The following is a 25817-nucleotide window of genomic DNA, read 5'->3' as shown; positions in this document are numbered from 1 at the left end:
CTAGACATCTAGCATCCAATATGCGCAAGTGAAACTGACTCACGTAGTGCCCACCATTGTCCCACCAACCAGCCTCTCCAAGTCCATGGGAATAGACTTGCCAAAGATTGCTTCTATCGCTCTAAGCTGCCGCTCATGAATAGGCGAATCAAATATTTCTTTTATTAATCCTATAGCACCGTCCTGGACCGTGAGATCATCCTCCGCAACACCCAGGGTCTTGAGAAGCACCGCTTCAGCCACAGATGTCTTTTGTTTCCTTGGCGCTGTAATGCTCACCGAGCGGGTGGTGCGCCTAGGAGTGCACGGCTCCTGTCCCAAGTGCACCCCTTTGACCGCTTCAATCTCCTTAAGAAGAGGTGATGCTAATTTCTTTAGCAGTCCCGCACAAAAGGACTTAAGTTTCACCATCGCCACTCTTTCTTTCTTTCTTTGTCCGTCAGGCAATGCACCAACTGATCACCACCAACCGTACCCAGTAGCACTTTGTGAGCCATGGGAGGCGTGGTGGCCAGCGCAATCACGTTGCACGCGCACGTCTCATCCTGCATGCCCGCCAGTGATAGGTTGCATGGAGGGGTCACCTCCATCTGTGGGAGAATCTCCTGGGGCCCACCCTCAGGCACCAAAGCGGAGGTGGCTGACAAGATCTCTTCCACTGGGGCCCAGCCCACAGCGAGGAAGCAGGCGATAGGAGCATCTCGGATATTGGCCTCATCCCCACCCTCGTCCTATGACACGCGACCAATCCTCATCTCCTCTAGCGGGCCATCCATCTGCTTTGTCCCAATCGACTTGTCGCTCTCCACCCCTCGCATCTCGGGCTTGATGACCCACAAGTATAGGGGATCGCAATAGTTTTCGATAAGTAAAAGTGTCGAACCCAACGAGGAGCTAAAGTTAGAACAAATATTCCCTCAAGTTCTATCGACCACCGATACAACTCGACGCATGCTTGACGTTCGCTTTACCTAGAACAAGTATGAAACTAGAAGTACTTTGTAGGTGTTGTTGGATAGGTTTGCAAGATAATAAAGAGTACGTAAATAAAAAGTAGGGGCTGTTTAGATAAAGAAACAATAAAGTAAATATAGCGAGTGTGGAAAAGTGGTGGTAGGAGTTGTGAAATTGCCCCTAAGCAATTGACTACTTTACTAGACTGATAGCAAGTATTATGTGGGAGAGGCCACTGCTAGCATGTCATCCCTGACTTGGAATTCTATGCACTTATGATTGGAACTATTAGCAAGCATCCGCAACTACTAATGTTCATTAAGGTAAAACCCAACCATAGCATTAAGGTATATTGGTCCCCCTTCGATCCCGTATGCATCAATTTCTATGCTAGGTTGAAGCTTCTGTCACTCTTGCCCTCCAATACATAGTCCTATCAACATGCAACTAACCCTAGGGTGTGATCCACGCATGCAATCATATGATGGGCACCAAAGAACAACAACATAACCACAAGCACATTAAATCAATCATAGAAATTCATCAACCACCGATAGGACAACGAAAATCTACTCAGACATCATAGGACGGCAACACATCATTGGAGAATAATATGAAGCATAAAGCACCATGTTCAAGTAGAGGGTACAGTGGTTTGCGGGAGAGTGGACCGATGTAGATAGAGGGGGAAGGTGATGGAGATGTTGGTGAAGATGGCGGAGGTGTTGGTGTAGATCGCGGTGATGATGATGATGGCCACGGCAGCGTTCCGGCGCCACCGAAAGAGAAGGGGAGAGGGAGCCCCTTCGTCTTCGTCTTCCTTGACCTCCTCCCTAGATGGGAGAATGGTTTCCCCTCTGGTCCTTGGCCTACATGGCATGGGAGGGGCAAGAGCCCCTCCTACATTGGATCTGTTTCTCTGTCTCTCCCTGTTTCTGCGTTCTCAGATTCTTCCCTTTCACCGTTTCTTATATTCCCGGAGATCCGTAACTCCGATTGGGCTGAAATTTTAACACGATCTCTATCCGGATATTAGCTTTCTTGCGGCGAAAGAAGGTCATCAACCGCCTTACAGGTGGCCCATGAGGGTCAGGGGCGCGCCCCCTGCCTCGTGGCCACCTCGGGCACCGTCTCGCGTGGATTTTTCTTCCCAAAAAGCATATATATTCCAAAAAAAATCTCTGTCAGTTTTTATCCCGTTTGGACTCCGTTTGATATGGATATTCTGCGAAACCAAAAACATGCAACAAACAGGAACTGGCACTGGGCACTCGATCAATATGTTAGTCCCAAAAATAGTATAAAAGGTTGCCAAAAGTATATGAAAGTTGTAGAATATTAGCATGGAACAATCAAAAATTATAGATACGACGGAGACGTATCAGCATCCCCAAGCTTAATTCCTGCTCATCCTCGAGTAGGTAAATGATAAAAAAGATAATTTTTGATGTGGAATGCTACCTAGCATAATCTTGATCACATACCTAATCATGGCATGAATATTAAGATACGAGTGATTCAAAGCAATAGTCTATCATTTGACATAAAAACAATAATACTTCAAGCCTACTAATAAAGCAATCATGTCTTTTAAAAATATCATGGCCAAAGAAAGTTATCCCTACAAAATCATATAGTCTAGCTATGCTCCATCTTCACCACACAAAATATTCACATCATGCACATCCCGATGACAATCCAAGCAATTATTTCATACTTTTGACGTTCTCAAACCTTTTCAACTTTCACGCAATACATGAGCATGAGCCATGGACATAGCACTATAGGTGGAGTAGAGTATGATGGTGGAGAAGACAAAAAGGAGAAGATAGCCTCACATCAACTAGGCATATCAACGGGCTATGGAGATGCCCATCAATAGATATCAATGTGAGTGAGTAGGGATTGCCATGCAACAGATGCACTAGAGCTATAAGTGTATGAAAGCTCCAACTGAAACTAAGTGGGTGTGCATCCAACTTGCTTGCTCATGAAGACCTCGGGCATTTGAGGAAGCCCATCGTCGGAATATACAAGCCAAGTTCTATAATGAAAATTCCCACTAGTATATGAAAGTGATAACTCAAGAGACTCTCTATATGAAGAACATGGTGCTACTTTGAAGCACAAGTGTGGAAAAAGGATAGTAGCACTACCCCTTCTCTCTTTTTCTCTCATTTTTTTGCGGGCTTCTTTGGCCTCTTTTTTTATTTGGGCTTCTTTGGCCTCTTTTTTTGTGAAGTCCGGAGTCTCATCCCGACTTATGGGGGAATCATAGTATCCATCATCCTTTCCTCACTGGGGCAATGCTCTAATAATGATGATCATCACACTTTTATTTACTTACAACTCAATATTACAACTCAATGTCTAGAACAAAGTATGACTCTATATGGATGCCTCTGGCCGTGTACCGGGATGTGAAATGATCTAGCATAGCAATGACATCAAAAAACAGACAAGCCATGAAAACATCATGCTAGCTATCTTACGATCATGCAAAGCAATATGACAATGAATGCTCAAGTCATGTATATGATGATGATGGAAGTTGCATGGTAATATATCTCAGAATGGCTATGGAAATGCCATGATAGGTAGGTATGGTGGCTGTTTTGAGGAAGGTATATGGTGGGTTTATGGTACCGGCGAAAGTTGCGCGGTACTAGAGAGGCTAGCAATGGTGGAAGGGTGAGAGTGCGTATAATCCATGGACTCAACATTAGTCATAAAGAACTCACATACTTATTGCAAAAATCTATTAGCCATCGAAACAAAGTACTACGCGCATGCTCCTAGGGGGATAGATTGGTAGGAAAAGACCATCGCTCATCCCCGACCGCCACTCATAAGGAAGACAATCAATAAATAAATCATGCTCTGACTTCGTTACATAACGGTTCACCATACGTGCATGCTACGGGAATCACAAACCTCAACACAAGTATTTCTACTAATCCACAACTACCCACTAGCATGACTCTAATATCACCATCTTTATATCACAAAACTATTGCAAGGAATTAAACATATCATATTCAGTGATCTACAAGTTTTATGTAGGATTTTATGACTAACCATGTGAATGACCAATTCCTGTCATCTCTCTAAATAGATATAAGTGAAGCAAGAGAGTTTAATTCTTTCTACAAAAGTTATGCCCACGCTCTAACAAATCTATGTGAAGCAAAAGAGCATTCTACAAATGGCGGTTTTCTATGTAAAGAGAAACAGGCAATCCAAACTTCAAATGATATAAGTGAAGCACATGAAGCATTCTATAAAGCCATACTCAAAAGATATAAGTGAAGTGCAATGAGCATTCTATAAATCAACCAAGGATTGTTTCATACCAGCATGGTTCATAAAAGAAAAGTGAAAACTAAATGCAAAAGATGCTCCAAGTTTGCACATTTCGCATGAACAAAATGAATCCAAAAACATATCGATACTTGTTGAAGATAGAGGGGATGCCTTCCGGGCATCCCCAAGCTTAGACGCTTGAGTCTCCTTGAATATTTACTTGGGATGCCTCGGACATCCCCAAGCTTGAGCTCTTGCCTCTCTTCCTTCTTCTCACATCAAGACCTTCTCGATCATTGAACACTTCATCCACACAAAACTTCAACAGAAAACTCGGTAAGATCTGTTAGTATAATGAAGCAAATCACTACTCTAAGTACTGTTGCAAACCAATTCATATTTTGTTTTTGCATTGTGTCTACTGTAATATAAATTTTCATGGCTTAATCCACTGATATGAATCGATAGTTTCATCAAAACAAGCAAACTATGCATCAAAAACAGAATCTGTCTAAAATAGAACAGTCTGTAATAATCTGAACATTCACCATACTTCTTATACATGAAAAATTCTACCAAAATTAGTAAAACTAAAAAATTTGTATAGGAAGACATTTCAAAAAGAATCAGAACTATTTGACATTCCAGCAAAAAATGTAAAATCGTGCACTACAGCCAAAGTTTCTGTCCTGCACCGTACAAACCATCAAGCAAATGTAAACATCCTAAAGGCAAACCTTGGCACATTATTTTCATAATACAAGGAATTTTACAAGGGGATAATTATATTTATTGAAAAGTTTCTATAATCAAGATTCACAAAGTTTCCGTGAGCATGAACAAAGTTCAAGGCTAGCTCCCACTTCAACAATGCTTGTCTTTCTCACTTTCGCTTTCCTTTTTGAAAAAGTTTTGGGTTCCCCTCTTTATTTTTGTTGTTTTAAAACTATATAAAAGCACTCAACAGAAATAAATGACTCTCTAAAACTTCCGGATTGTCTCCCTGACAGCACTTTCTTTAAAGCCATTAAGCTAGGCATATAGTGCTCAAGTAATGGATCCACCCGGATCCCAAGGTATATCAAAGTCAATTTTAGTTAACAATTATTTGTAATTTAGTGGTGAGCACAAGGTAACATGCATCATGTAATGACGAAGTCTAACTCTCTTCCTATGCATCGGCATGTCATAAAAGAACAATTCATGCACACAAAGTAAAGGCCAATGCATAGTATAAACAGTTTCTTGCAATTTTATCATATTGGAAACATAGAGAGGTGGAGATATAGTTCCTCTCTCATAATAATTGCAAGTAGGAGCAGCAAGCACATGCATATTATATTCATCAAAATCATCATGTGCAACGGTAAAAGGCAACCCATCAATATATTCCTTAATAAGAGCAAACTTCTCCGATATAGTGTAGTTGGGAGAATTCAAAAAGATAATAGGACTATCATGCGTGGGTGCAATAGCAACAATTTCATGTTTAACATAAGGAACTATAGCAAGTTCATCTCCATAAGCATAATTCATATTGGCATCTTGGCCACAAGCATCATCAAAAAGGAATATTTCAAGAGAATCAACGGGATCATAACAATCATCATAGCAATCATCCTTTGGTAAGCACGAGGGGAAATTAAACAATGTATGAGTTGAAGAGTTACTCTCATTAGAAGGTGGGCACGGGTAGCTAATCCGCTCTTCCTCCTTTTGTTCTTCGCTCTCCTCCTCATCTTTTTCATCCAATGAGCTCACAGTTTCATCAATTTCTTCTTCCATAGACTCCTACAAAATATTAGTCTCTTCTTGGACAGCGGAGACTTTCTCAATAAGCGCATTAATATAGGAATTATATTCATAATTATCATAGCAATATTTTAAGATAGCTAAATTTTCAGGCCTATAAACATCATCATCATAAGCTTCATGCTTTTCAAACAAAGATTCAATTTCATAAGCACCCTTAAAAGCAACAAATTCTTCTATTTGTTCCACAACATAGTAATCATATATACCATTAGCATAAGAAGCTAAGGTTTCATTATTATTAAATTCACACGAAAAGGGAAGGTGTGGAGCCTTCACCTTAGAGCAACAAGTATAATCATATCTCAAGCATAGTTTCCTAGCATACCAATTCAATATATGAATTTGATCCCATAATAGTTTCCCTTTTTGTGTCAAGCGGTAATCCCTAAAGTATTCACGTTGATCCAACGTTACTCCCATTACATAATTGAATGGGGTTTTCTCAAGATAATTAAAGTAGTACATAATATTTTTCACATAACCAGCATCGAGGGTTTTAGGAGGTTCCCCATCTCCATGAGTAGCAAGTACACCTAATTTTTTTGGTATTTCGTGTTCCGTATCCATAACTAAATATAGAGAATAGCTAAGAACAGCAAATAAAAATTACTTAGTGATAAAGCAAATAAGCACACACGAGAATATTCACCCCACGCTATTGCTCCCCGGCAACGGCGCCAGAAAAAGGTCTTGATGACCCACAAGTATAGGGGATCGCAACAGTTTTAGATAAGTAAGAGTGTCGAACCCAACGAGGAGTTAAAGGTAGAACAAATATTCCCTCAAGTTCTATCGACCATCGATACAACTCTACGCACGCTTGACGTTCGCTTTACCTAGAACAAGTATGAAACTAGAAGTACTTTGTAGGTGTTGTTGGATAGGTTTGAAAGATAATAAAGAGTACGTAAATAAAAAGTAGGGGCTATTTAGATAAATAAACAATAAAGTAAATATAGCGAGTGTAGAAAAGTGGTGGTAGGAGTTGTGAAATTGCCGCTAAGCAATTGACTACTTTACTAGACCGATAGCAAGTATTATGTGGGAGAGGCCACTGCTAGCATGCCATCCCTGACTTGGAATTCTATGCACTTATGATTGGAACTATTAGCAAGCATCCGCAACTACTAATGTTCATTAAGGTAAAACCCAACCATAGCATTAAGGTATATTGGTCCCCCTTTAATCCCGTATGCATCAATTTCTATGCTAGGTTGAAGCTTCTGTCACTCTTGCCCTCCAATACATAGTCCTATCAACATACAACTAACCCTAGGGTGTGATCCACGCGCGCAATCATATGATGGGCACCAAAGGACAGCAACATAACCACAAGCAAATTAAATCAATCATAGCAATTCATCAACCACCGATAGGACAACGAAAATCTACTCAGACATCATAGGATGGCAACACATCATTGGAGAATAATATGAAGCATAAAGCACCATGTTCAAGTAGAGGGTACAGCGGGTTGCGGGAGAGTGGACCGCTGTAGATAGAGGGGGGAAGGTGCGAGGGGGCCCCTTCGTCTTCTTCTTCCTTGACCTCCTCCCTAGATGGGAGAAGAGTTTCCCGTCTGGTCCTTGGCCTCCATGGCATGGGAGGGGCGAGAGCCCCTCCGAGATTGGATCTGTTTCTCTGTCTCTCTCTGTTTCTGCGTTCTCATATTCTTCCCTTTCACCGTTTCTTATATTTCTGGAGATCCGTAACTCCGATTGGGCTGAAATTTTAACACTATCTCTATCCGGATATTAGCTTTCTTGCGGCGAAAGAAGGGCATCAACCGCCTTCCGGGTGGCCCACGAGGGTCAGGGGCGCGCCCAGGGGGCAGGCGCGCCCCCTGCCTCGTGGCCACCTCAGGCACCGTCTCGCGTGGATTTTTCTTCCCAAAAATAATATATATTCCAAAAAAAATGTCCGTCAGTTTTTATCCCGTTTGGACTCCGTTTGATATGGATATTCTGCGAAACAAAAAACATGCAACAAACAGGAACTGACACTGGGCACTAGATCAATATGTTAGTCCCAAAAATAGTATAAAAAGTTGCCAAAAGTATATGAAAGTTGTAGAATATTGACATGGAACAATCAAAAATTATAGATACGACGGAGACGTATCAAGGCTCGGCAATGATTGCAGCAATCAGCTTGCCCGATGAACCCCCCCACTTCCGCCTCGGGATCCTGAGGGCCACAGCCACTGCCCCCTTCCAGAACCACCTCATCGTTGTCGACAGCCACCGATGGCACGACCACCTTCTGATTGGCCAACGACAAGTGGATAGAGGGAATCTCCATCACTGCTGGCTCAACCACCACAGCCATCTCGGGTCCCACACCCACTGGAGGCGTCACCCGTGCCAACGGGGCAGCTGTCTCTAGCACAGGATCAGCAGCAACCAGCAGCCGTGGGGGCGTCGCTGTGGCCTGCGCCTCGGCAGCCATAGGCGGCCACCAAGATCCAGTGCACCATCCGGGGATGCTGGCACCACCAATGCCTACCTCGAAGCCCGGGGCTCACCGGGGGTGTTGATCCGGTTAGCCGGCGCTCCTGCCATCTGCTTGTTGCCGGAGCCAATCGCCGGCAGCTGCCAGTTGGATTCACCCAACCTGCTCATCAGAACTTGCCTAAAGGATTTGCCTGTAGCTCCAACTCCGGTAGCCCCAGCCGCACCACCACGGTCCAAGGCAGCACCTGGCGCTCCCCTCCTCCTGAGAAGCCGTCAGACTCATCCGGCAACCCAGTCTGACCGCTACTGCCGAAGCTCGCCGAACGGCACCAGTTCTCCGGGGCGTTGAAATCCCACATCCTACCAATGTGAATGAGCGCCGAGTACTCCAAGAATTGGCGAGACGAAGCACGCCGCTGCCGTGCATCTTCCCACTCCGGCTCAGGGATCCACATCCGCTTTTCCACCGGGATATCCTCCGGCTGCGCACACCAGGCACGCACCTTGAACAGCGACAAATCCGATCTGTCCGCTGTCTCCGGCGCCAAGCTCTCAATTTTGCAAGCATTTCCCAGAATCTCTGTAGCCGTATCATGAGACCACACATGCGAAGGGATTCCTTCTATCACGAGATCCACTAGCACCCTCATTGCCTTGGCAGTAGCTTGCGCCTGTCACAACCAAGGTTTAAAGAAAAGCTTGAAGCTTCCATTGTCAACCGGGATGGAGCGGAGGGCGATGTTGCGAAGCTCCGGGGTGGCAAAGACAAACAGGAAATCCTCCGGCTGGAATCGATGAACTGAGAAGCGGTGACGCGGAATCTTCAGCTGCACCGAAATGGCCTCCGCCGCCTCCACACAGGAGATCGACGGCCTCACACCTCCAATGTATGCCACCACTGCCAGACTAAGCCGTCGCTCCATATCATCCATCTCCGTGGAGCGCTAGAGCACGCAGATGCCCCTCGAAGAAGCCTGGGCTGGTGGCCATGCTGAGGACAAAGGCTCAGCCGCCGCCGGCGAGGGAGGCACCACAGGTACCTCTTGTCTGGGCGCCGACGAGGTCTGTCGCACAGCGCCAGCCATCGCCACAAACGGATCCAGGCGGCCCATCTTGGCCAGGACCGACCGGATTAGATCCCTCTACGAGGCTGGGCTCCGAGGACGCTTGCATTGAACGATTCATAACCTTCCACACCACAGCGGTAACACATGGGGCGGTTTGGGCAATCCTGCTTCTTGTGGTCGTCCCCAAAGCACTTAAAGCAGAGACCTTGCAGCTCGATCGGGAACTCCCTCCGCTCCCACGAAGAGGACGGCGAGGGCGGCGCCCTGCGAGCAGACGGGCCAGCCTCCTGCTGATGTCGCAGAACACGCCGTTGGCGCCACATCGCCTTGCGGGTGGGCCTGGGGCGGCGGAACCCATCCACCGGAGCCTCCGATGGGCCAGCCACCTGCTGGCTCGCCTCGCCGGAGGACGCGGCGCGACTGGATCCAGGGGACCCCGAAAGGCCCAGACCGGAGACCACCGGCTGCGGCCGAGGAAACGCCGAAGAGACCGAGGGCGGGCTGGAGGGGCTGTCCGCCATCGCGGCTGTCCGCCATCGTCGGAGGAGGTGGCCGCCGCGACCGAAGTGGTCAGCGGGGGGGAGGGAGGGAGAGGTGGACGCCGCGGCCGGAGTGGCCGGCGGCGGGGGTGGGGGAAGGGGCGGCGGCGGGAGCGCTAGGGAGTGAGTAGGAAAGTTTTGGACCTTTTCCACTCTTCATCTCTTGTGATCTTGCGTCCGCGACGTGGTGATGAGATCAAATCTTCTCGTTATTAGAACATCTCCAACAGGCGCGGCAAAAGGCGCGCCCGCGCGGTAAAAATTGGTTTTAGCGCGCGTCGGCTGGTTCCGCGCGCTCCAGCGGTGGCGGGAACTTACCGTGCGCGGGAAGCGCTTGCGCGCGTGCGGGAGAAAGCGGCACGCGGCGCGGTAGATTTGGCGCGCCGCTTCGCGCGCGCCTATAAAATGCCGCGCTCGCCACGCGCACAGACACAGCCACGCGCCCTTCCCTCGCAACCTCGCCGCTTTGCCACCTCGCCGCTTCGCCGCTTTCCGCGTCACCATGGCGCCACCATGCCGCCGCGCCGCCGGGGTTCTTCGGGCTACCGCGGCGTCCGCGAGCGCCCCAACGGCTGGTACTCCGCCGAGATCCGGTCCGGCGACGTCCGGCTCGGCCTCAGGTCGTTCCGGAGCGCGTACGAGGCGGCCCGCACGTACGACGCGGCGGCGTGGCGCTTGGATAGGCCCAGGTCGCAGATGAACTTCCGGGACGTCTTCACGCGCGAGCAGGCGCAGCGCGTCGCCCCTCTGCCGCGTCTCATCACTGACATGGACCGTGCCGACCACGCTCGGCGCTGCCGCCGCCTCCTCATCGCCGAGGAGGACGAGCGAGCCATGGCGGAGTGGCGCCGTCGCCACCCGGAGGACGTCGCCGACGAGCGTGCCTACTGGGCGGAGAGGACGGCAAGGCGTCGCGCGGAGCGGGCGGACCGGCGTCGGCGGAAGGCATTGGCGAATGCGCAGTGCGATATCGTTGAAGCAGGTGGGAGGTCGATCTTCACGTCAGACGATAAACGTTGGGACGACATATGGCTCGATACCTCGGACAACACCAACGAGGATGGTGATGATGGTAGCGACTCGGAGTAGTTTCTATCTATGTATGCCGTAGTAGTTTCTATCTAGTTGCACCGTAGTTCTATCTATCTATGCTTTCGAACTATCTATCTAGTTGCACCGATGTAAAATACCTTTGTATCGTTTTTTATCTATGCAATTTATCATTTTTTATTATCTTAATATTTATCTATGCTTCCGAAAATGTTGTAAAAATGAGCGCGCGTGCTGCATTTTTTGCGCGCTGTATCTTAGCGCGGCTGCTGGAGTCAGCGCTGCGCGCCGCGCCAAATCAGGCAATGGACGCGTGACAAAACTGTTTTTTGCGCGAGGCGTGTTCAGCGGCTGTTGGAGATGCTCTTACAAATGGCAAGCGCACATGATGGATCGATCAAGTGGCTAGCGAGCCGGCTAGGGCCGGGAATTTTTGTTATCACGCGTGCTCTAGCTGTTCGTTTTGATCCTCGAAGCCATAACTAGTCAAAGACGGGCTCAGATCGTCTTCTTCCGATTGAATCTACCCACAACCCAACCCTTCCAACATGGCCGCCTCCTACATAGCACTCTTGCTCATCCTCGCCGCAGTTGCCCCACGCCCCTCCTCCGCGCGGCACGTCGTCTCCTTCATCCCTAGTCGCGGCGTCTCCCCCTCCTCCCTGGCCTGGGACCCCACCGCTCAGCACTTCGTCGTCGCCGGCGGAGGCGACGCCGTCCTTTCCGTATCCGACGCCGGCGTGACCGAATTGATCGCGTCCCCCGGTGCCTCCGCAGTCGCCGTTGACGACCGCCGCCGTCGCCTCATAGTAGCGTCCGCCGGTTCCGTCTCCGCTTTCGACCTCCGCACCCCTCGGCCCCATCGCCTCCTCTTCTCCACCACGCTCCCCGACCCCGCCGCGCCCGGCGGCGTCGCCGTGGACCCACAATCTGGCGTCGCCTTCCTCACCTTGGGCGCCCAAATCTACAGCCTTTCCACTGACGGCGACCTCGCCGCGCTCCCTGCTTCGCCCGTCTATGGCTCGGAGCCCCTTTCCTCCCTCGCCGCACACGTGAGCCGGGGGTTCCTCCTCGTCGGCCGTCCCAGCACCGGCCACCTCCTCCGCGTCGACATGGAGGACGGATCCGCAAGAGACGTTTCAGGGCCCTTTACGCCCCCCACGCCGGTCGCCGTCGCGGTGCGGAGCGATGGGACGGTGGCGGTGGGCGGGGCCGCGACACTGCGCCTGGTCGGGAGCAACGACGGGTGGGTGTCTTGCGCGGAGCATGACGTGGGGGAACCGGACGGCGCCGTCGCGGCGGTGGCGGTGGCGGTAAGGGAGCGGAAGCGGGTGTACGCGCTGGTGGAGGCGGAGGTGGAGGGGAAGAGGGAATGGCGGATCGAGGAGGTGGAGTGGAAAAAGGAGGGGGAGGGGGAGATGGTGGCGCTGTTAATCTTGGTCGGCGCCGCCCTCGCCATCTTCATGTTCTGGAGGTTCCAGATGCGGCAGCTCGCCGGCAACATGAACAAGAAGATCAGATAGAAGGATCACAGTGCCTGGCGGCCATCCCCAGCTTTATTTTTTTATTTCCTTCTGCATTTAGTTGACGCAGGTATTCTTGTGTATTAGACATGTTATAATTATTTTTCATTAACTGTGAATCCCTTGATCTTTGCTTGCGCAGTTGTTTTGCTTGGCACATCCACGATGTAATAGATTCTTTTCCTTTCTCAGAATCACGATGTAATGGAACTGGGCATAACTGATACTAGTAAAAATAGTGGATGATGGAGTTGCGGAGCCATGGTTGATTGCATCTCTTTAGACATTCTACTATGTGCCGTCCTTCCTCACAGTGGAGATTGGCTTCTTCAATTTATCGTTGTGTGCGCCGTCCGGCACGGTGGCACAATCAGAGCACACACACGCCAGAGGACCAGCGCACAGGCACACACCACGCGCACACCAGCAGATAGCACGCACGCACAAGTATACAGCGCGCATGAGCGAGCAGCGGGCGGAGTCGGGAGCCAACGCGCACGCACACACGGCTCGTCACGGTCGAGGTCGTGGCGCCGCGAGAGCTCGGAGCCCCGCCGTGTCCCCGCACTGCACGCACAGACGCCAAGGATACCGGGGCATGTTCCTGCACGCACACATGCCGTGGACGCTGGGATGGGGCGGCTGCCACCCAGCTCGCGCGCGTTTGCCTGGGACGGCATCTGTTGTCATCCATGGAGTCGCGTCACACGCCGATCCATGGCTGCTGTCCGAGGTCCTCATGGCGGGGGGTCATGGCTGCGAGGCGAGCGTGCCGGCTCAAGAGATGCGGCGTCACATGGATTGAGGTCGGGGACAAGGTGGGGCGGGTGGTCGTCGGGCGAGCAGTTGAAACGTGAGGTCCGAGTGAAAAAAAAAACACTCCTTTCGTCGGTGCCTTTTCCACAACATCTCGGGCAAATCCCAGGCACCACAACCTCCAAGAGCATCTACGGCCGCGGGCAGCAAATCCGATCCCTCAAACGTTCGGATGCGTCTGCGGACACTGATAGGTCATGCCTCATATTTAAAGATATGCATCCGAGTATCTCATATTTCATCCCCTAGATTCATACAAACAATGCAAAAGATTTCCTACGTAGTACGTACGTCATGCTAGACCAATGTAAGCTTCGTCTTCGAAGATGTCCATGACGTGCGTGCCAGGCGCCAGGTAGATGGGCGCATAGGAGGGCTTCAGCTTCTTCTCCTCATCCATAAACGCGAGCATTTTGTCGATGTCCGCGGCGTGCTCCGCCTCCGCCGCTGATTCCGACCGGAAGGAATAAAGGATTGTTTGTTGCTCCGCCTACAGATCCGCGCCCAGCGTCCCCATGTCCTCCTCCTCCTCCTCCTCTCCGTCCTCGTGCTCCTCCTCTTTCTGATCTACTACATCCGGAGGTAGCCCCGCGGCGATCCGGACTTCGCGCCTTGCCAGGACATGCTCAAGGAGCTGCAACCGGCGCTCCGGCGTTAGAAACGTTGTCTGGCGTCGTGGGAACATGGCTACTAGCGGAAAGTGGTGGACGGCGAGCGAAAAGTGGCGGACGACGAGCAGAAAGTGGTGGCGGCGTCAGAAGGAAGGGGGAAATGTGGATGGGTAGGGTTTCAGTGCCGGCAGACAACTTAAATAGACGGACTAGGGCACTACGCGCCCCGCCGGAGTGGCAACGGAGGAGACACCCATTGGACTCTTGGGTTTCTCGGCGATTTCGTGTAGAACCAATCGTCAGTCTGACATGGCGGATGCGTCCGGGCGCCCCATATCCGCCCCAGATTTGGGATGGATATGAGGGGTGCCGGTCAGCCCATGCATTTGAGGCCCGCTTTAGGAGCCTGTCTGGGTCACCTTTTTGCGACAGGTCAATGATCAGGTCGTCTGCCCGGGCGTTTGAAACGGGTTTGGGGCGCCCAACTGTAGATACTCTAACTCCCTTCCCTCTGCTCCTCCACCTCTCGCTTCCTCCAGGAGGCATCAGCTGTGGCACCTTCTTTTCTCCTCTCCTGGCGAGTCATGGCGCGGGATGCGGATTCTCGGCGAGGGCGCCATGCTTTGGGGAAAGGTATGGAGGCACACCGGCGTGCGGTGGTGTGGCGGGGCTACGACATGGTGGCCGGGGATTGTAGTGAAAGAGAATAATTTAAGATATAGGTATTCAAGAAAGGAGAGTTTTTGGTTATCTAAGAATCCACTAGTGAACAGAGAATCATCGAACACTTATTTCTTGTTCTTCTTGCCTTGGATCTCTTTTTCTCTATGTAGTAAGCGGGTGGATTTAAGTGGAGTGGAATGAAATGGAGTTGTGAGTGGCTTGCAAAGTTGCAAGGGGCGTAATGAGTCATGAGTGAAATGGCTTGATGGTACTCAGAGAGATGCAACCACAAGTGGTATGGTAGATAATATAGAGAGAGAATCCAAAATCTAACCATTAGTGAAAGAGTAACTAGGGCTCGGAAGCACGAGTAGAAAAACTGTCAAGACAATCCAAATAAATTTGAAACGCTCGGGAACCAGATGAAATATACTACTTGGAAGTACCAATAAAAAAGTGAGTCATGGTTTCGAACACGAAAAGGTAGCACCTTTTCTGCGAGGATGGGGAATACCTTGGTGAAGTACTGGGTAAACCAATTTCTCAATAGTATACTAGTAAACAGAGTAGTTCTCATAATTAGACTTTGTAGAAATAAGCTATGTCGCAGCTCAAAAGTTTTGGGCGAAAGGGGTTTACTGCTCAACAGTATCATAGTAAACATAGCAGTTCTCAAAATGAGAATTTGTTGAAATGAGGTAGGTCACAGTGTTGAGTATATGTGTTATGTGCATATTGTGTATTAGGCCCGCCTCCTAGTTTCTTGTATAGTTGAGATCCGTGGCCCACCTTTGTACATCATATATACGTGCCTATGCACGAAGAGCAATACATCGTGCAATCATACATGGTATCAGTTTTTAGGTTTTCTTCCTACTAGTCTTCCGCCGCCGCCGCCGCGCGACTCCTCCGCGCCGCCGCCGTCGCTGCCGCCGCCTAGCCACCGCCGTCTGCGCATCTCCCGCGCCGGCGGCCGCTCCTCCCTGCTGCGTGCGTGCTACTCCAGCTGCTCGCCTCGCCCGATCCCACTCGTCCGCACGCAGCACCCGATCACCGGCGCATCGCATCTGCCGCGCCCGATCGCTATCGCGCGTGCTACCCATCGCCTACCCACCGACTGGAGTTTTATTTTTGTACGGGTTGATATCACCAAGGGTGCAGCCGCTTTTGTCCAATCCGCCGGTGAGTTGCCGCCGCTGTTGCACGTATAGGCGGGCAGCGTAGCTACTACTCCAAGTCAAGTCGTCCGCTTCAAGTCCCGAGGGAAATCAGACGTAACTGTTGTCGCTGCTAGTCACGTGAAGGAACTCTGATCAAGTGTTTCCTTGCACGGTTTACGAGATCTAATCGATTTCTCAAGTGTCCGTGTTTCTACAAGCACGTCACGTGAAGGCTACAGGAGTACCAGTACTAGTCTAAGTACCAGCCGCCGCCGTCGGACCAGCGATGGTGTCCCCCACCGCCTCTGCAGCCCCGCTGCCGGCGCCCTCTGGCGCGGCTCCACCGCTGGCGACCTACGGCGCGGCCCCGCCGCCGGCGACTTACGGCGCGTCCGGCTCGGCTTCGCTGCCCTCGCTGGCGTATGTCGACGCCCCACCGCCGGCGCCTTTTGGCGCGGACCCCCACGCGCCCGTTCATACGTACGGGGCGTACGGGGCTCCGCCCGCGTACGGACCTCCCTACGCGGCTCCACAGCTGTATGGCGAGTATCCACCGCCGCCACTGAGCGGCGGTTACAGCTTTCCCATGGCGTCTCCGTCCCCCTCGCCGGTCCTGCCGCCGGCGCCCTGGGACCCGGTGCTCCTCACCGGGCTGCATGCCGCTCCTACGTCGAACAACTACACTGGAGGTGGTGATTGGTACATGGACACCGGTGCCACGGCTCACATGTTTGCTCATCCTGGTAACCTTGCCTCCTTCACTCCTGTCTCCACCGACCGCCGCATCATTGTCGGCGACGGTTCCACACTTCCTATCACACATGTTGGGCACACTTCTTTTCCTTCTAGTTCTACTCCATTATCTTTGTCTAACATACTTGTGTCACCTCATCTTATTAAGAATCTTATTTCCGTTTGTTGTTTCACTCGTGAAAATCCTGTTACAGTTGAATTTGACGAGCTTGGTTTTTGTGTCAAAGACGCTCGAACCAGGATGGTACTTCACCGATGTGACAGCCCCGACGAGCTCTATCTGGTGCACTCGCCTTCATCCTCCACCACCGCACCGGTTTCTCTCTCCGCTGGCGTCGATCTCTGGCACGCTCGCTTGGGTCATCCCAACCCCATCACACTTCATCATATTCTTAGGAGTTTCAGTTTCAGTTGCAATAAGATTGAGGATCACACTTGTCATGCCTGTCGAGTCGGTAAACATGTTCGCCTGCCGTTTAATAATTCTACTAGCATTGCTTCTTTTCCTTTTCAGTTGATTCATAGCGATGTGTGGACTTCTCCGGTTCCCAGTAACTCGAGCTATTTATATTATCTAGTCATTCTTGATGATTATTCTCATTATGTGTGGACTTTTCCTTTGCGCAGAAAGTCCGATGCACTCTCTACCTTGACGGCTTTTTACTCCTATGTCCGCATGCAGTTTGGGCGTCCCATCCTCGCGCTTTAGACGGACAATGGAAAAGAGTTCGACAACCTCGCTTTCCGCACCTTTTTGTCGCATCACAGCACAGTTTTCCGCCTCACATGCCCGTACACTTCATAGCAGGACGGTCGAGCCGAACGCGTCCTTCGCACTCTGAATGACTGCGTTCGCACGCTCCTGTTTCATGTCAACGTGCCGCCTCGTTTCTGGCCGGACGCACTCGCCACTGCATCACTTGTCCTTAACATTAGACCCTGCCGCCCATGGTGGAACTACGCACCTCATCATCTTCTCTTTGGTACGCCCCCATCTTATGATGGCTTGCGTATTTTTGGGTGCCTTTGCTATCCCAGCACTGCTGACACTGCTTCTCACAAACTTGCACCTCGATCTGTCGCTTGCATCTTCATTGGCTACCCCTCCAACTCCAAGGGATATCGGTGCTACGATCCCGTCTTCCACCGTGTGTTCACTTCCCGGCACGTTTACTTTGATGAGCATGTGTTTCCGTTTCACCAGGTACCCCCGGCTGTTCCTCCCGCTATTGGTGACGCGGGCTCCTCGACGCCTCTCCCAGGGCACTCGCGCGCCTCTCTTAGCGCGCCCCTGGCTCTGAGGCGCGCCCCTCGCATGCGGCACCTCCTACAGCCATGGCGCCCCTGACGTTGGCTCCCGCGGCCCCCGCTGCTCCTCCGGCGCCTGCGGCCCTCGCGGCGCCCCGGGCGCCCCCGGTGCCTGCGCCCCCGACATTGGCGCCCGCGGCCCCCCCGGCGCCCCCGGTGCCCTCGGCGCTCGCGGCCCCCCTGTGCCCTCGGCCCCGGCGGCCCCCCCAGTGCCCGCGTCCCCCGTGGCACCCCCTGCGCCACCGGCGCCCGCGGCCCCCTCGTCGCCCGCGACCCCCCAACGCCTGTGGCCGGTCCGGTCACCCGCGCCCGTACGGGCGTTTTTCGCCCGAGCTCGCGCTACGCCTCGGCTGACTACGTCCATGCGGCATCCACCTCTGAGCCATCACCATTGCCGTCCTCCGTTCGAGCCGCTCTTCGTAACCCACTCTGGATGGCTGCGATGCAAGAGGAGTTTGACGAATTGTTGCGCAACCGAACGTGGCAGCTTGTTCCCCGTCCCCGGCACGCCAACGTGATTACCGGGAAGTGGGTCTTTAAACACAAGATCCGTCCTGATGGTACCCTTGATCGATACAAAGCGCGTTGGGTCATTCGTGGCTTCCGACAGCGTGCTGGCATTGACTTCACCGACACCTTCGCTCCGGTTGTGTAACGCCCCGAGACCGATGTGCCAGGTGTCCGTCAGTTATTCGCTGTCGTGTCAGGTCTTTTGCTTGCGTGTTGCTTTTCATCATGTCATCATGTGCATAGCATCATCATGTTTTCAAAACATGCATCCGTCCCGGCCTCCCTGTTTCTTCTGTTGTCCGTTCTGAGCCCAGACAACTTGCACGCGCCCGCGACACGTCCGAAATATTATTTTATAAGTGGCCGGAAAATGTTCTCGGAATGGGTTGAAAGTTGGCATGCGGTGTTGTTATGTTGTGGGTAGGCCGCCTGCCAAGTTTCATCGCATTCGGAGTTTGTTTGACGCCCCAACGGATAACTATAGCGGCAATATAGCCGGTCTAACGTCGGTCGTTTTCGGTCTCCGGAAACAGTCGCCGGGCCTCCCTCACTTCTCTTCTCTCAGCTCGAGACCGTCTACACAGCCCACTACCTACCGCCAGGCCCTACCTAACCTCTCTCGTCAGCCCGCGGACCTCCTCCCGCGCGCGTCCGAAATCTGTCCCGGACCCGACCCGGGCAGTCGTTACCGTTGTGTCCGGATCATCCCCAAACATCTACAAAACATCACCGTTTTCTTAGTTGGGCTCCCTAACTATTTTATTCGCGACCGTACTTTACGATCATAGGGATGAGGTAGCCCCTAACCTAACCCACCTGCGTATATAATGGGCAACCCTAGAAATTAGGGATCTGTCCCATCCAACCCCTCTCAGCCGCCGTCGCCGCCACTTCCTTTGTTTTCAACGCCAAGCCAACCAGTTTTCTTCCCCGTTCCAAAATCTCCGCAGCCAACCACATCTCCTTGAACCAAATCATCATCGTCTTCTCCACCCAACCAACCACCAGCCGCAGCGCCCGACCTCGAGACCCTCCGCAGCCAGCCAGCGCTCGATCCAGGCTGGATCGAGGCCTCGACCTCGCTCGCCTCTGCCCCGAGCGAAGCTTCTCCGCAGCCAGCCGGACCTTCTCCTCCTTACCTCGTCGCTGATGTGCTCCACCGACGCCCCGAACCAGCACCATGGAGACGCCACCCCGCCGCCCTGAACCGGATCCCCGCCGTCCCCGTCGTCTGCATCTCTTCCGGCGAGCACCACCAGGTTGTGGCGCCCCTGCCTTCCATCTCTCCCTTCCGCTCTCCTCTCTCGCTCACGTTTCTCTCTCCCTCCCTCTCTGTGTCCAGCGCCGGGCATGGAGCCCCGATGCCCAGGAGCTTCGTCCTCGACCCGAGCTGGCCCGGATCCGTCCATCTCCGACGCCCCATCGTCGGGCCGTCAAGTCCCTTGCCTCGTCCGCATCTGCCTCGTCGTCGCCGGAGTTCCAAGCTGCGTCGCTGCCTCCCTGCTTCGCCCTGTTTCAGCCTCGCCCTCATCGAGCAGAGAACGAGCGCACTTCGTGCGTTGACCCGCGTCTGGGCCACCTCCCCTTCGCCTGTTGGTCAAGGCCCAGCCGTGCCAAGATCCGGCCTCGCCTCGGCCTGCCTCTCCCTCCGACTGGGCCAAGGCCCATGGGTGAGCCGCCACCCAGCACCGCCTCTGTTTTTTTTCCTTCCTGCTGCTGGGCTAAGCCAGATTCGGCCCGTGATGGTTTTTTTCGGGTCCTGCGATTTTGTCCAATTATCCAGAGTTTGCCAGTTTTACAGTTTAGACCCTCATGTTCATGCATTTAATAGCTCACAATTCGTGCATCGAATTAAAATGATTTATATATGAAACTTGCTCAGAATTTTGTGTAGATTAATAATATCCAACTTTCATCTATGTTTGAAATGCTTAAAATGTTGTTTGCATTAATTTACTCCTATGCCATGTTAAAATGATTTAATTCATAACTAAATAACCGTAGCTCCGTTTTTAACAAACTTTATATGTAAATGGGGTAGAAAAATGCCTAGTCTAACATGGTGGCTTTATCGTGCATGTTTAACAACTCTAAAATTGTGTTTAGGGCAGAACAGTACCAAACCTTAAATTATGCATATGAGGAGTTTCCGGAATTGTTGTTCGTTGCTTCCGGCCTCATTTAACCTTGACTAGATAGGTAGTTTTCATTTGCTTCACCTCTTGCCATGTTAATCAACATTTAATCTTGTTGGGTACATAAACGAGAGAGAACTAAATAATTGATGTGGTGTTTTGGCAATATGCAACTCGTTGCATATCGAGCTCCACTTAATTTGTAGGATTGTTTGTGCATTTTGCCATGCCATGCTTCATTAAACCGGACATGCATCATGATTGTTTGTGCATCATGCCATGTCTATGCGTTGGTTGTTTACTATGTTGTTTGCTTCTTTCCGGTGTTGCTTCTTCGGGTTGGTTCCGATAACGTCGTGTTGTGAGGACCCGTTCGTCTACGTCCGTTTAACTTCGTCATGGACTCGTTCTTCTTCCTTGCGGGATTTCAGGCAAGATGATCATACCCTCGTAATCACTACTATCTTTGCTATGCTAGTTTGCTCGCTCTTTTGCTATGCCAATGCTACGATGCCTACCTTTTTCTTGTCAGCCTCCCAATTGCCATGTCAAACCTCTAACCCACCTTGTCCTAGCAAACCGTTGATTGGCTATGTTACCGCTTTGCTCAGCCCCTCTTATAGCGTTGCTAGTTGCAGGTGAAGATTGGAGGTCATTCCTTGTTGGAACATATTTATTTACTTGTTGGGATATCACAATATATCTTATTTAATTAATGCATCTATATACTTGGTAAAGGGTGGAAGGCTCGGCCTTATGCCTGGTGTTTTGTTCCACTCTTGCCGCCCTAGTTTCCGTCATATCGGTGTTATGTTCCCGGATTTTGCGTTCCTCACGCGGTTGGGCTATAATGGGAACCCCTTGACAGTTCGCCTTAAGTAAAGCTTTTCCAGCAATGCCCAACATTCGTTTTACCATTTGCCACCTAGCCTTTTCTTTTCCCTTGGGGGTCGCGCGCCCAAGGGTCATCATTATTTTACCCCCCGGGCCAGTGCTCCTCTGAGTGTTGGTCCACCTGTCAGCTACCGGTGACCACCAGGGGCAACTCTGGGCTGGCCTACCCGTACCTAGGACAATCTGAGTGTGCCCTGAGAAAGAGATATGTGCAGCTCCTATCAGGATTTGTCGGCACATTCGGGCGGTGTTGCTGGTTTAGTTTTACCCTGTCGAAATGTCTTGTTGTATCGGGATACCGAGTCTGATCGGAACGTCTCGGGTGGAGGTCTATTCCTTCGTTGACCGTGAGAGCTTGTGATGGGCTAAGTTGGGACACCCCTGCAGGGATTTGAACTTTCGAAAGCCGTGCCCGCGGTTATGGGCAGATGGGAATTTGTTAATGTCCGGTTGTAGAAAACCTGAACTTGACCTTAATTAAAATGAATCAACAGCGTGTGTAACCGTGATGGTCTCTTTCCGGCGGAGTCCGGGAAGTGAACACGGTTGTTGGAGTTATGCTTGACGTAGGTTGTTATAGGATCACTTATTGATCATACTCTTATCCACCGTGCTTTGCCTTCTCTTCTCGCTCTCTTCCACGGACTCATCGGCATCTTCCACCTCATACCTTTACCTTACCCATAAGCTTAAATAGTCTTGATCGCGAGGGTGTGAGATTGCTGAGTCCCTGTGACTCACAGATACTTCCAAAACCAGCTTGCAGGTGCCGATGAGTCCGTGCAGATGACGCAACCAAGCTCAGGAGGAGCTCGACGAAGATCTTGTCCTTTGTGTTGTTTCTTTCTAGTCGATCAGTAGTGGAGCCCAGTTGGGGTCGATCGGGGACCTTTGTCGCATTTGGGGTTCTTCTTTTATTTTGGTTCCGTAGTCGGACCATGAGTGTATTTGGTTGATGTAATGTTTATTCATGTAATTGTGTGAAGTGGCGATTGTAAGCCAACTATGTAATCTCTTTCCCTTATGATATTACACGGGTTGTGTGAAGATTACCTCACTTGCGACATATGCCTTCAATGCGATTATGCCTCTAAGTCGTGCCTCGACACGTGGGAGATATAGTCGCATCGAGGGTGTTACAAGTTGGTATCAGAGCCTTCCCCGACCTTAGGAGCCCCATTGCTTGATCGTTATTAGCGGCCGAGTTGTGTTTAGAAAAATGTTTTGAGTCATTTAGGAATTATATATCGGAGAGTTTAGGAATTCTTTTTACTCCCCAGTCCTTTCATCGCTCTGGTAAGGCATCCTGACGTAGAGTTTTGACTCTTCTCTTCTCAAATTTCACTAAAATTTTTTTAGGATCACGCGGGTATCTTGGAATCGTTCCGATGGTTTTACGATGAGAACATTGTCTTGGTGCCTCCTGTCAGGGGTTTAGTGGAAGTGTCCCGGGGAGTTGAGCTCTGAGGTGTTGTCGTCATAATTTTATCGTTGCAGTTCTGGAATACCTGAGTTTAGTACGCCGACATCGAAAATCTCTTTTATGCAGTTCGTTGGTGAGATAACCTCGACGCCACCCAGTACTGGGGCGGGAGTTCGGGAGTATTGCCATAACTTGTATAAGGGATGCTTTTCGAAGGTTGAGGTAGATGATTTCCGAAGGTTTCTTGGTTATGTGTTGAAGGATGGATACAGCTGGATGTAGGATTTGCTAGTTTTGGGTGAGATATTATGCTTCCCCTGTATCCCCAACACCTGATTGAATAACCGGAAAGGTTCGGGAGTTTCATAGGTGGGAATTCTAGTAGATCTTAGGATATCTTTCCGACAGATGTATGATATGAAATTGGGGTTCGACGTCTAGTGGTCCGCCTATTCACGGTCGATTTTACAGTGGTCTCGTTGTGTCTTAAAGAGTCCTTGGCTATGCCGACTCGGGGACGCTTCGTATGTCATGTGCACTGCCTTGTACTTGATGGTGCTATACGATCGAGCCCGTGTAGGCCCCACCACGAAAACTTCGGACGAAATCTCTATCATATGTTTGTTCCGGCTTATTTTGCAAGCCAATCCTTTGTTTTGTTTTGAGTTGTGGTATTCGAGTTGCTTCAAAGTCAAATGTTGATTCCATACCTTTTCCTAAATGTTGTTCTCATATTTCTATGTGAATACCAATCCTTCTTGATCATCAAGATTGTTTTTGTCAATCCTTTTAACCGGTGTGCTTCTCCTCAAGTGGATCCGATCATTTCAACATCTGCAAGATCAAGTATCAGCTCTCTCAACGGTGTTTGTTTCATCCTTCACAAGTTGCCTTTGTTTTCCCGCCCTCCCGCCCTTGTTTCTCATAGGACTCAGATTTCTTTATCAAGTATCCTTTTTGGGAAGTCTCTCCATTCTTTTCCGTCAATGTTCTTACCCGGTGGTTTCCATGAAGATGTTCTACTAGTTCGTCATTCTTCATTCTTTTCTTCTCCGGTGGTTTCAAATCAAGCTTTCAATGTTGATCTCATATACCTTTTCCCTCGTTTCAAATACCTTCTCATACCGGTGTACCTCATAACAATTCACTTCTCACTATTCATTTGTTCCGGCGTGCTCAGAGCTTTCTCAAAAGGCTCGTCTTGTCATTCAAGATCTGTTCAACCTATTTCGAGGATGTTATCTCATTCTAGTCATTTAATTCAACCGGTGCAACCTCTCTTTTAAATTGTTCAACGGTGTTTTCTTTTGAGTGGGCCTTAACCCACAGGTCTTTTCCCAGGATCTTACCTGACTCTTCTTATTTTCCCGGAGGTATTCTCAAATTCTTTTCAAAGTTCGACGTAAGAATGATTTATCATTAGTCAAATGTCTTTCTCCAAGATCTTCCAAATTTTATTTCATCATTGGTTCAACTTTTCTATTCTTCTATATTTTGGAGTGTCTAAATAATTCATGGTGGTGTTTCTCGTCATCATTCTCAACATTTAAAGACCAAGGAATAATTTTCTCTTCAATCATATCTGTTCTCGTGAAGATTTGTGATTCTAGCTTTATATCATCCTCTCATAATTGTTTCTATTGTGAGAATTTTTTTCACCCATCCGGAGTAATTCAAGAGTCTTCTCAGTTTTGTTATCCGGAGTCCATCAATTCAGGTTTATTCATTCTCAGCTTTCAGCTATCATTCTCCAATCTTACCGGTGCTTCGTTCAAGTGATCTCTAATCAGTTCGTGATTCCTTCGTTCTCATGTATCTAGATTCTCTCAAGCATCTCCGTTCTTTTGCAAATTATTCCCGGTGATTCGTTATCTTTTATTCGTTCTTTTTCAATTCCTATGGTGGTTCGTTCAATAGTTGTCGTCATTCGTTATCATATCAATTCATTCGTTCTTTCCAATCCCGACCGGTGATTTCTTGAAGACCTTCTCAAGTTTTGACATATCTCTTTTAATCCTTTTCTACGAGAATAAGTAGTATGCCAATTCCATTGCTTGTCATCAATTTGATATTGGTGAAGGATACGCATAATGTAATTCTTATTCTTGTCTCATCGAGTAAACTTAATTCCTTATTCCGGAGGTTCATCAAATTCTCGATTCAAGTTGTCCATCTTTCTTTTCGGAGCTCAAAGTTATTTCAATTATTTCTTCGCGAAGATCCATCTAATCATCGCAAGGCTTCACCTTGTGTTTTCAACTTCTCTTTCTTTTCGTTTGATCAGTCTTTTATTACCGGAGTTCTTCGAGAGTTTCTTCATGGTGGCTCATCAAGGATTTAATTCCTTCTCGAAGTTTTCTTCGACATTCTTTTCTAAGGAGTTCAAGCTTTCTTCATCTTGATATCCGGAGTGCATTCTTTCTTCCATATCATTGGAGGTGGTATTATGTCATTCTTGATAATTTGAGTTCATGTTTCATGATTCACATCTTATTAAGAATGAGGTATTTTAAATCCTTCAATCTCGTCATTGGAGTTACCTTGGGTTATATTTCACCTAAAGCCTTCCCTAAGGATTGTTGCTATCTATGGTGCCTATAAATGATCCAAGTTCTTGATTTATTCTCCCGGTGCGATAGTTTCTTGTATCCTTCTTGATATCAAGCCAATTTATTGTTTCGTTAGTGGCAGAATTTCACCTCATAATTTTGAGATGTCTTCACTGCCAGCTTACTCTTTTCGTTGTTGGATTCCCAATTCGACCCTTCTCCTAAGGATGCCTTCTCAAGCTCTTTTGTGGCAGAAGTTGGCATTTTCTTCTCCATTCTTCTATTTCAATT

General features: G+C 49.7%; 2 protein-coding genes across 2 annotated transcripts; both read left to right on the top strand.

The window, feature by feature from the left end:
* Positions 1-10569: 10569 nt before the first annotated feature.
* On the top strand, positions 10570-11220 carry LOC147979824 (uncharacterized). The gene has a single exon (XM_087516787.1). It carries the CDS (start codon positions 10645-10647, stop codon positions 11218-11220), a length of 576 nt encoding a protein of 191 aa, XP_087372913.1. The 5' UTR covers positions 10570-10644.
* A 348-nt stretch (positions 11221-11568) lies between these two features.
* On the top strand, positions 11569-12966 carry LOC125544109 (NHL domain-containing protein). The gene has a single exon (XM_048707675.2). The coding sequence runs from the start codon at positions 11730-11732 to the stop codon at positions 12702-12704; it is 975 nt and encodes a 324-aa protein (XP_048563632.1). The 5' UTR covers positions 11569-11729; the 3' UTR covers positions 12705-12966.
* The last annotated feature ends 12851 nt before the right edge of the window (positions 12967-25817 follow it).

The sequence above is a fragment of the Triticum urartu genome, chromosome 3A (assembly GCF_056163025.1).
Source record: "Triticum urartu cultivar PI428250 chromosome 3A, HENAU_Tu73, whole genome shotgun sequence".
Taxonomy (NCBI): Eukaryota; Viridiplantae; Streptophyta; class Magnoliopsida; order Poales; family Poaceae; genus Triticum; species Triticum urartu.
This window is presented reverse-complemented; position numbering and strand designations above follow the sequence as displayed.